At 43.9% G+C, this 12,008-nt stretch overlaps 2 protein-coding genes across 2 annotated transcripts in view; both read left to right on the forward strand.

Annotated features, from left to right (window-relative positions):
* The window catches only part of LOC100553086 (protein-glutamine gamma-glutamyltransferase 2-like), a 46,302-nt gene extending 40,706 nt beyond the window's left edge, over positions 1–5,596 (forward strand). The window contains exons 9-11 of the mRNA XM_062979792.1: positions 786–946; positions 4,644–4,780; positions 5,161–5,596. Of these exons, the coding sequence (XP_062835862.1) occupies positions 786–946; positions 4,644–4,780; positions 5,161–5,317 (455 nt within the window). The 3' untranslated portion in view covers positions 5,318–5,596. The remainder of the gene's footprint in view (positions 1–785; positions 947–4,643; positions 4,781–5,160) is intronic.
* Positions 5,597–11,741: 6,145 nt separating this feature from the next.
* Positions 11,742–12,008, forward strand: part of LOC100552886 (protein-glutamine gamma-glutamyltransferase 2) — an 89,097-nt gene continuing 88,830 nt past the window's right edge. The window contains exon 1 of the mRNA XM_062979753.1: positions 11,742–11,925. Within this exon, the coding sequence (XP_062835823.1) occupies positions 11,916–11,925 (10 nt within the window). The 5' untranslated portion in view covers positions 11,742–11,915. The remainder of the gene's footprint in view (positions 11,926–12,008) is intronic.

Genomic DNA, 12,008 nt, shown 5'->3' on the forward strand with positions numbered 1-12,008 from the left:
TCCAATTTGTTTTGACTTAATGCTCCCTCTAGCTGAGCTATTTTTTTAAATGATTTTTATTAAAGGTTTTCAAGTTGCTAAAACATCGAAAGAGGGGGAACAATATTTAAAGAAGAAAAGCTTGAAAAGGATAGGAGAAAAAATCAAAAAGAAATTGATAAAGGGGGAAAAAAAGGATTACAGTATTGAACTTCTGTTCAGCCCTTGTTCCTGTGCAAGTTTCTTTTGATCTACTTCTTCTATGTTCTCTCCCGTTTATTTACAAGAAAAAATTTTTTTTCCTTTCTATTGATTCTTCAAGGATTGTACTTTAAGCTCATATACTCTTCCAATACCGACCAGTCCGTCTTCTTTATACCCTTACCGGTATTTTTTTTTCCAGATAATATGTTAACTGGTCCATATAGCTGAGCTATTTTTGACTTGAAGACACCTACTTACACATATAAAAGAGCAAGAATATTACACATTGTTGCCGTGACGTTTCTTTGCAAGAATGCAAGGATTTCTGAGCAATTCTTAAGGACCTTTGTTGGAGAAAATAGTTGGGCCCCTTCCAACTCAGCCATTAAAAATCCAGATAATCTGCTTTCAACTGGATTATATGGCACTGTAGACTAAAATAATCCAGTTCATAACATAATCTGGATTATTTTATTTGATGGTCTGGATTAGATGGCAGTGTAGAAGGGCCTAGGACTCTGTTTGGGATCTCTGACTTGGGAAGCTTAGCCAACTTGGATGGTGCCGCCATCCACCAACCTGACCTGTTTTTGTCCTTCCAGAGAAGGCCATTCCCTTTCAAATCCTTTATAAAAAGTATGGCCAGCGCTTGACTCAGGACAACATGATCAGGGTGACATCCCTCCTCCTTTGCCAGGACACCCAGGAGTATTTTGTTGGGATGAGGAACATTTACATCAAGAACCCGGACATCAAAATCCAGGTAAGAATCACCCATGGGAAGAAAAGCAGAATGTTGGGATGTTGAGTGCTCATTCCCCTTGGGAAAGAAGGAATCCTGGTAAGAATAGGAAAACTCCAATGATTCCCAAAATTGGTTTTCTGGGAGTTTTGAACTTCAGGTCCTAGAAACCATAACTTCTTGGTATTCCTTGGCAGTCCTTCTGGGCTTGGGGAAGGTTTTGGACTACAGCTCCCAGAATCCCCCAGTGTCAGTCCAGAAAGGCCTGCAGCATTTGGGGGAGAGGGACTAAAGTCAGACTTTGTGTGTTTCTGTGCCTCTTCAATCAATCAAGCTTTATTATGGCCCAAAGATCCAATTTGCTCAGTGTCAACAGATTCATAAACTGATAAGACCACTTAAACGCAGGACAAGTGTAATGCTAGATGAACAAGGATAAAAACACTGCAAATATATATAAGGCAAGTTTCAACCTGAGTCTAACATAGGAAGTTGTCTAATCCTGGCTACCTCAGAGAGAAACTTGGCAACAGCTAAGGTCACATAAGGGAAATTGTCACTTAGTAAAAGCTTTACATGAAATTGGGCAGATTTACTGGGTAGGTTTATTTATTTATTTCCAACATTTATATCCCGCCCTTCTCACCCGAAGGGACTCAGGGCAGCGTACAAAATTGGCAACAATTCAATGCCTACACATAATTAAAACAGCAATGAAAATCCAATTAAAACAATATAAAAATATAAAACATATGATGAAAATCCACTCATCCAAAATCCTCATGCTGTAGCCGTAAATCAGTCCGGGTTGTCTTTATCATTTAATCTTCGAAAGCCTGGGCACATAGCCATGTTTTCAGGGCTTTTCTACAACTCAAAAGGGTTGGGGCTGGTTGTACATCTCTGGGGAGGGTGTGCCACAACCGAGGAGCCACGATCGAAAAGGCCCTTCCCTCGTCCCCACCAGCCGTGCTTGCACAGTAGTTAATAGTACAGTAGTTGCACAGTAGTTGAGTTAATAATATGTAGCCAAGCCTGTTTGTAACAAGTTCAAGACAATAAGATGTGATATATACATTCACCATCCTGGTTATTACATGGGCAAAGTCTTGCATTGTTTTGGACTCCCTCCCACAAATCTGCCTCGAAGCACTTCAGATGGGAACATATTGCAGCTTGCCTTGGAGAATAGGCTGCGATATCTGGCCACAGTCAAGTTCTTAAGATAATTGGCTTCATGTAGAGGCCCAGAATAGTGCATATACTTGTTACCAGGTGAGTGTACAGCGGAATCAGCAGCGTCCAGTTAACACCATGTGCCAAAAGACTCAGACCAGGCAGAGGAATTAAAAGAACAAAAGGAAACTTTATTTGTTGAGTTGAAGTCAAATAAACAGTTCAGCAATCATACAATGTCCATGTAGTTGCATAAGATCAATAACTAATCAATCAGCATTCAATATATATACAGCATAGCATATTTAATCAGCTACTTGACCGTAGCTATTAGAGAGCCTGTCTTTTTCTGTGCTCTCCCAGCAAGCTCAAATTCCAACTGACAAATCCAGCCATCTGCCAGCAAACAGATACATTGTTGTTTTAGGCGTGGCTTATCTCTCTGCAAAGCTGAGCTCTTTTGCAGAGATCTCCTGCAAACAACCTTGCAAGGATTTCTTTACACACACACATAGCAATTTGGCGCAATAATACTCAGGGTATTTGGGGAATAAGAAACATATGAGCGAGAATGCAGCTCACAGGAGGCAATGTCCCACAGTCTTTGTTCAACAGATTTAAGTGCTGTGTCAAAATCCAGATGAGTTAAGAGGGATGGAGCCTCCAGTGGCCTAGGGGATAAAAGCCTTGTGACTTGAAGGTTGGGTTGCTGACCTGAAAGCTGCCAGGTTCAAATCCCACCCAGGGAGAGTGCGGATGAGCTCCCTCTATCAGCTCCAGCTCCATGCGGGGACATGAGAGAAGCCTCCCACAAGGATGGTAAAACATCAAAACATCCAGGCGTCCCCTGGGCAACGTCCTTCCAGACGGCCAATTCTCTCACTCCAGAAGCAACTCCAGTTGCTCCTGACATGAAAAGAAAAGTTAAGAGGGATGAAGAAAGACCAATAGAAGAGAAGACTTAAACTTGAACAAGTTGCTAGTGTGATCATCCTGGGATATATGGTGAATCAGACCTGAGCCCAGCCTGAATCCAGATGAATCGGATGAAGCGTGCAGATCCCAGCAGGGTGGCTTTTTGCAGTTGGCAGATCGTGATTTTTGTCAATGTCTATTGTTTCCAAATGCCGGCTGAGATCTTTTGGCACGGCACCCAGTGTGCCCATCACCACCGGGACCACCTGCACTGGTTTCTGCCAGAGTCTTTGCAGTTCAATCTTGAGGTCCTGATAGCGGCTGAGTTTTTCCTGTTGTTTTTCGTCAATGCGACTGTCACCTGGGATGGCGACATCAATGATCCAAACCTTTTTCTTTTCCACAACTGTGATGTCTGGTGTGTTGTGTTCCAGAACTTTGTCAGTCTGGATTCGGAAGTTCCACAGTATCTTTGTGTGCTCATTTTCCAATACTTTTGCAGGTTTGTGATCCCACCAGTTCTTTACTGCTGGGAGGTGGTACTTGAGGCATAAGTTCCAATGCATCATTTGGGCCACATAGTTGTGCCTCTGTTTGTAGTCTGTCTGTGCGATTTTCTTACAGCAGCTGAGGATATGATCCATGGTTTCATCGGTTTCCTTGCACAGTCTGCATTTTGGGCCATCAGCTGATTTTTCGATCTAGGCCTGAATTGCCTTTGTCCTGATGTCTTGCTCCTGGGCTGCAAGGATCAGGCCTTCTGTCTCCTTCTTCAGGGTCCCATTCGTGAGCCAGAGCCAGGTCTTCTCCTTGTCAGCTTTTCCTTCAATTTTGTCAAGGGACTTTCAATGCAATGTTTTGTTGTGCCAGCTGTCAGCTCTAGTTTGTAGTGCGGTTTTCTTGTACTGATTCTTTGTCTGCTGTGTTTTGAAGAGTTTCTGATTTTTGACTTCAATCAAGTATTATTATTATTATTATTATTATTATTGACACAACGACGTTGTATGACACAGCAAACAAGATAGATATGCTGGATTTCGTTTCACAAAATCACAAGTCGAACACTTCCCAAGTGTCTAGGACTGTGTGATGTATTTTCGGATGATGCGTGCAGATCCCAGTATTATTATTATTATTATTATTATTATTATTATTATTATTATTAATTATTATTCTAATGAGGCCTGATACTGCTTAGCTTCCAGTTCAGTCTCCTTTTGAGACACAGGGTGTTCTTCGGCAAGAAAGACGCAGCTGTGATTTTGTCAGTTCCTCCTCTGAAATACAGCCCACAGCACCTGGAATTCCTTTATCAGTCCTTCTGGGCTTGGAGAAGGGTCTTCTTTTTGGACTGCAACTCCCAGAATTCCCAAGCCAGTCTAAAAGGGTACCCTTTCCCATGTCCTGGAAGTTTTAGTCTGTAGCATTTGGGAAAAAAAGGAGCAAAGTCTCCAAGACACCTGTAAACTTACGGTGACCCATGGGTTTCTGTGGGGCCAAAGTTTGGAAAGCATATTCATGGGGGTCCTGAGCTCAGCAAACCTGGAGGGATAACTGTATTTCCTCCTCTTCTAAAGCTCTTCTGGTTTGTTTTGTCCCCATTGCAACTTCTTCCTGGCAAATGCAGATCCTGGGGGAGCCGATGCTGAATCGGAGGCTGGTGGCTGAACTGACGCTGACCAACCCACTCCCAGCCCCACTGACTGACTGTGTCTTCACTGTGCAAGGGGCTGGACTCACGGGTGGACAGAAGGTCCAGAAGATGTAGGTGTTTTCTTTATTCTCTTAAAAAGTTATTTCACATTGCACAAGGATGGATGTAGTTTAATTTCTAGGCTCTGTGGTATGCAATTGTGGGATTCATAGTTTTGTAAGCTGCAACTGACCCTCTACATTTGCTGGTTGGATTATTCACGGATGTGATTCAAGTGTTCCTATATTCAGCAAAAACTAAACGAATGGACCACACTAGATTATCATGATTGGGCAGACTAACAGTTGACAAAGTTCACATTTTCCCAAAGTTTTCATAAGGGCAAACAATCTTGGGAAAGTACATTATTAAAGCATCAGTGGGAAACCTTCTTTCAGCAACACTAAAAGTTGAGGTCAGTCTTGTGATCTTTGTTCTTCTCTCTCCCTAGTGATTCCCCGGTCGGTCCAGGTGAAGAAGCCAAAGTCAAGGTGGACTTTGTTCCCTTCCTGTCCGGCCCCCGGAAGCTGGTGGTGAACTTTGAAAGCAACAAACTGAAAGGAGTGAAGGGCTATTGCAACATCAACGTTGCTCCAATTCCAAAGTGAAGTTGTGATATCCACAATCTCAAGGTTCACTTTCCCGGCATGCTGGTTCCAATGAATACATGCAGAGACCAAGAGCAACATCAGAAGCCAGTTTGTTGCATCATTGCCCAAGGCAAGATGTCGGGAATTCTCCCAGACCTGACATCATCATGATTATAATATTTTACATGTGCTGGAATTGGTGTAAATTACAATCCGTGATCTCATTGGTTCAAAAGTACATTCATTTACAGTTTGTGATTGGCGCCTGATATGCCGGGAAACGTAATAAAGTTTTTATTGGAGGAATTCCGGTGTCTGTCTCCTGTGTCCACACCACCCTTTTGCCCCCAAGGAGCACATCAGCTTCAGGGTGGGATTAACTTGATCAACAAGACTTGTTGATTGGCTTCAGCAAAGGAAAAAATTCCCCGGGAACAGTTGATATTTCCAAGGACAGATATCAAGGGAGAAGCTTATTTTATAAAGAGGTAGAAAGATGGCATTCCCCACAGCCTATTTAGCCAAAGGCTGTAGCTGCACCCTTGTTGTTATTTATGAATTACTGTGAGAGGAATCAGAAGTTGAAAGTGGGGTCAGTCGTGAGTCATTTTCCTTGGTCTTTTGAGCCAAGTAGGGTAACTTTTGGTCATTTCCAGACCTCCGTATTTTTGGAGCCTTCACTTTAGGACAACATACTCCCTCCTTTGAGACTGAAGATTGTGATTCTGTCACTGACCTAAAATCTCTCATCTGTTCAAGGTGGCCAGCTGGATGAATGGGATCTGGTGAGGGGTTGGCTGAGGGGAACTAGAGGCTTTGATGAGGCAGAGTCTCGGCACCAGGGTTGGAAGACATCACCAACAGCAACATGATACTATACTATGAAACAAATTTTGAACAATTTTCTGTTCCTAATCTGAAAGTGTTGTTTCCTATTTAATTGGGCAGTACTTACTTTGAAAGTGCTCCAGAAACTTTGTTTTTGTGGAACAAACTCGACTGAATTGGTCGAGACTCAATGAGATATTCATTGAAAAACTATAGCAAAATGTGCTGCAGGATGTCCTGCAAAAACAAAGATTTTGCAGCTGAATAAACCTTTTCTATTTACATTTGTAGCCCAAGAACAAAAATTGTGTTGCACAGTGTTTTCAACACAGCAATAATCAACGAGGTGATGGTAAAGCCCTCCTGTAGCCATTGAAATGCCAGCAGGTGAGCCATGAGAAATCAAGATGCTGCTTCTGTTGGATCCCGGCAGAGCCCTCCCTTGAGAGTCTCTTGTAAATCAGCCAAGCACACAAACATAGTCCAGAGGCAGTCCTAGGTCAAAACATTAATTAGTCAGCCAAGCAAGGAGGCGGTGGCAAGAGGGTAAAACATAAGTCTGTTCCAATATTCTGATGCCAGGATATTTCGCCAACACATTTTCCAAGTATAGTCCAACCAAAATGCAAGGTACAGCCCATCTCTCAAGATCCAATAGTCAACACACAAAATTTCAAATGACAACTCACAACATTGACGTTGCTACCAGCAACTAGCTATTGAATGCCCCAGCTATTTATGCCGATCTCTCAGGTGATCCCACTTGCTGGTCCTCTTCTCAGCCAAACAACTTGATCTAGGCACTTGAATACCATCTGTTCTTAATTGTGGCTGGTCTGGAATACTTAATCCCTTGTCTTCTAGTTCAACACCCTGATCCTGTCCTTGCTCCATGCCCAGTGGAGTGGTAAGTGTTTCATTGTCCATTTGAGGTTGTTGTTGTTCCTGTTTTGAAATGGTGGGTTCTTCACTGTCTGGCTGCACATGCTACTGCTCTGTATTTAAGCCCAATTCAAATGCTTGGAGAAGTAATCCTTCACCCGTATTTTCGTTGTCAGCACTAGTCATGACAGATCCTAATTGCCAGTACCTGCATCTGAGATATGGCTTTTTTTCAACATCTCTGAGCTCTCACTGAGTTTGTAGTAGCACATATTATACAGTTCTTGGCAGCCATGATTGTGTGGTAATAATAAATAGCCTATGGCCATGCGGTTGTCCAGGATAACTTCCCAGACTTCCCTCCTGTCTCTTCTTAACCTTCTCTTCTACAGGCAAAAAGTGTCCAGTTCTCTAAACTGCTTTTCAGAGATTTGTGGTTCCAGACCTTTGGTCATTTTAGTCGCCCTCCTTCAGACATGTTCCAGCTTAGAGTCAATATCCCTCTTGAATTGTGGTGCTCAGAATTGGACAAAGGGTTATTCCAGGTAAAGTCTGAACAAAAGATTGGCTTTTTCGGCTGTTGCATCACACTGTTGGCTCATGTTCAACTTATGTCCATTAAGACTCCAAGATCTCTTTCACATGCCACATTGATGTCAAGCCAGAAGTCACCAATCTTCTATCTGTGCATTTCATTTTTTTTTATGAAGTGTAGTATCTACATTTCTCCTAATTGAAATTTGTTTTGTTAGTTTTGGCCAATTGGCTCAGTCTAACCTCTTTCTGCCAAGACACAATCCAAACCATCTTGACAGATGGCCATCCAGCCTCCACTTAAAAACCTTCAGAGGTATCTTGTTTTGGGGCACTATCTCTAAAGCAACCTGAGGTTTTTGTCATTCTGTGGAAAACACCGTTGTTCAATTTGGGTGTTGGATTGGATTGGATTGGTTTGAAGGCTTGGATTGTGCATTCCCAGAGAAGCAGGTTGGACTGGATGATCTTTGCGGACCCTTCCAACCCTATGGTTCCATGAGGCAAAGAGAAGAATTCAGACCATTGATTCCAAACATCTTTAGATTGAGAGTGGATGGCTATCTGTCAGGAGGGCTTGAATTGTGTCTTCCTGTCCGGCAGAAGGAGCTGGGACAGGATAACCATTGGGGACCCTTCAAATCCCATGATTCTATGAAGTGAAGTGAAGAATTCAGGCCATTGATACAAAATGCCTTAAAGTAGAGACTGCATGGCTGTCTGTTGGGAAGGCTTCGATTGTGCCTTTCTGAATGCCACAATGGGGGTAAATTGGGGTCCCTTACAACTCTAAGATTCTAAGCAGGGAGAAGAACTTATTGGTGTTAAAAGCTAATTGATAGTGAAATCCATTGCTCTCTGAGACTGTGATGGAGGTCTTTAAGCAGAGGCAGGATGGCCATGGGTTGGGAGGGTTTGGATTGTGTCTTCCTGCCTGGGAGAATGGGCCGGGCTGTGGCGCAGGCTGGTGAGCAGCCTACTGCAATAAATCACTCTGACCATGAAGTCATGAGTTCGAGGCCAGCCTGTGGCAGGGTGAGCACCCGTCAATTGAAAAATAAAAAAATAGCCCCTGTTCGTTGCTGACCTAGCAACCCGAAAGATAGTTGCATCTATCAAGTAGGAAATAAGGTTCCACTTATAAAGTGGGGAGGCTAATTTAACTAATTTACGACATTGGAATGAGGAAGTGCCGTCAGAGTGGATGATGAAGCAGCTGCTCCCCCCTGTGGCCAGAATCGAAAATCCCCTCAGGAGAAGGTTAAATTGCCTCTGCGTCTGTCTCTATCTCAGTTCTATGTGTATATGGGCATTGAATGTTTGCCCTATATGTATATAATGTGATCCGCCCTGAGTCCCCTTTGGGATGAGAAGGGCGGAATATAAATACTGTAAATAAATAAATAAATTTGGACTGGATGACCTTTGGGAACCCTTCCAACGATGATTCTATGAACCGAAGTGAGGAATTCAGGCCATTGATTCAAAATGGAGCAATGTAAAAAATGCCTTTAAGCAGAGGCTGGATAGCCATCTGTCAGGAGGGTTTGGGTTATGTATTCCTGCCTGGCAGAAAGGCACTGGACTGGATGACCTTTAGGAACCCTTCCAACTATGATTCTATGAAGTGGAGTGAGGAATTCAGGCCATTGATTCAAAAAGCCTTAAAGCAGAAGCTGAATGGCCATCTGTCGGGAAGGTTTGGATTATGTCTTCCTGCCTGGCAGAAAGGCATTGGACTAGATGACCTCTGGGGATCCCTTTCCAATACTAGGATTCTCATTGACACTGCTTCCAATTCCTGAGACTGGACATAACCCTGAAACCTCCAAGTAAATGGATGGTGGGCTATGAATTGTTGTTGTTTATTCATTCAGTTGCTTCGAACTCTTGGTGACCTCCTGGCCCAGTCCAGGCCAGAGCTCCCAGTTGGCCGTCACCGCCCCCAGTTCCTTCAAGGTCAAACCAGTCACTTCAAGGATACCGTCCATCCATCTCGCCCTTGGTTGGCCTCTCTTCCTTTTTCCTTCCGTTTTCCCCAGCATCATGACCTTTTCCAAGCTTTCCTGTCTCTTCGTGACGTGACCAAAATACTTCAGCTTTGCCTCTAATATCCTTCCCTCCAGTGAGCAGCCACTGGGCATTATTTCCTGGAGGATGGACTGGTTGGATCTTCTTGCCAAGGTCCAAGGCACTCTCAGGATTCTCCTCCAGCACCAGAGTTCAAAAGCGTCTCTCTTCCTTCGCTCAGCCTTCCTTATGGTCCAGCTCTCGCAGCCATAGGTCACTATGGCTTTGACTATGCGGACCTTCGTTGCCAGTGTGATGTCTCTGCTCTTCACTATTTGGTCCAGGTTGGCCATTGCTCTCCTCCCAAGAAGGAAACGTCTTCTGATTTCCTGGCTGCAGTCTGCATCTGCAGTGATCTTTGTGCCTAGAAATATAAAGTCTGTCACTGCCTCTATGTTTTCTCCCTCTATTTGCCAGTTATCAATCGGTCTGGTTGCCATGATCTTGGTTTTCTTGATGTTTAACTGCAACCCAGCTTTTGCACTTTCTTCTTTCATCTTGGTGAGAAGGCTCCTCAGCTCCTCCTCACTTTCGGCCATCAGAGTGGTATCATCTGCATATAAGGTTGTTAATGTTTCTTCCATCAATTTTAACTCCGGCCTTGGATTCCTCAAGCGTACAAGTTGAATAGGGAGGGTGAAAGTATACAGCCCTGATGTCCGCACTCCTTTCCCAATCTTGAACCAGTCTGTTGTTCCGTGGTCTGTTCTTACTGTGGCTACTTGGTCTTTATACAGATTTCTCAGGAGACAGACAAGGTGACTTGGTCTCCCCAGACAACCAAGAACATGTGTCGGATCCTCTTCTCCCAGCTGTGCTGTGGGTCAGTCTTCCACCGAAAAAGCATCAAGACACGCTGGTAGATTCCAACAGATTTTTTCATTGTAACGAATACCAGAACCTTTCCTTTGACCCACTTATATAGAGGCTCTCACATACCAGAAGTTTTATGGCTGGCCCGTTTTATGGCTGGCATCTGTTCTTTGTCAGCTGACCGGAGATGTCAAAGATTGGAGATCATCTAGCAGACTTCTGGGTATGGCAGCATGGTGTCTGGTAGAGTGCTTGGAAGCTCCAAGCACCAACCTCCTGCAGCGTCCAGGCGAGCTAGGTAAAGCTCCCTCTCTCTGAACGGATCGAGGTTCGAGAGACAGCCAAACCCAAAAAGGTTTCTTTCGACGACCCCAAAGCTGGTTCCCCGTAGGGACCAGCCTAAGGATCAGAACGAGGAGCCGCTGGGTAGCGGGACGAGAGGAGGCAGCAAGGGCGGGTGACCGAACCCGGTTACAGCAACCTGGTCATACTTTCCCAAAGAAGATGGACACAGAAAAGTAAGTAAATGAGACAATGGAAATCCAGATGGTGCCTTGACGAAGAAAGAAAGAAGGAACTAGTGAGAAAACTGAGACGGCAAACACGATATTTAAAAGAGGATAAGATTTTGGAATTACGGGTCCTAAAGCAATCAAATGGAAATATAAACTAACGCAAAGTAATTAGAGGACAAGCCGCCTGAATGGTATAAAACATTTGCGGGGACCCTAGAAGACTTTTAAAATATACAGTATATATAAATTAGAACCCAACCGGATCGAGTAAAGAACCTAACACTTGAGGGACAATTTGAGACTAATTGAATAAACTGTAATAAAAGTAATAATAAAAGGGAAATAGAGTAATAAGACCTAGCTCCGAGAGATAAGACAAAGATTCAGCCGACCTTGGAAGAGGTCCATTATCCAGCATTTCGATATTGGCAATTTGGTCTCTGGTTCCTCTGCCTTTTCTAAGCCCAACTTGGATATCTGGCAACTCTCACTCCATGTATTGCTGGAGTCTGCCTTGCAGGATCTTGTGCATTACTTTACTGGCATGGGAAATAAGGGCCACTGTACAAAAGTTTGAGCATTCTTTGGCTATGAATAGTAATAATTTAATAAGAAAATGAAATGAATGGGCAGTGTGCATGACAGGGCCTCTGCTGAGATGCCAGCTAGGTGGGGCTCTTTCGCCAACCCCAAACCTCCCTGGCCTTGCCTTGCGGTGTGTCACTCACCGCCCGGCTCCTGCATTTCGTTTCCAGTTTTGTCAAAGCGAAGCACACACTTGATTTTTCCTGGAAAGCCTTTGCTGTTTCCCTTTCCCTTCTCCGCCCCACTGGCCTTATTGTGACGGCGGAGGGGTGTGTGCTTTGGAGGGCTATATATATATATGGACCCAAAGCTCAGGAGGTGAGTTTCCAGAGCAGAAAGGCAGAGAACCAGAAAGGAATCGGATCTGTCCAGCGGGAAACAGAAACAGCATGGCTGAAGGTAATACATTAAAAGACTTTGGCTAATAAGACCTGGCTCTCTCTGCATGCGCTTGGCTTGGCTGTAATACAATGATTGCAATG

This window comes from Anolis carolinensis, chromosome 4 (assembly GCF_035594765.1).
Source record: "Anolis carolinensis isolate JA03-04 chromosome 4, rAnoCar3.1.pri, whole genome shotgun sequence".
Classification (NCBI taxonomy): Eukaryota; Metazoa; Chordata; class Lepidosauria; order Squamata; family Dactyloidae; genus Anolis; species Anolis carolinensis.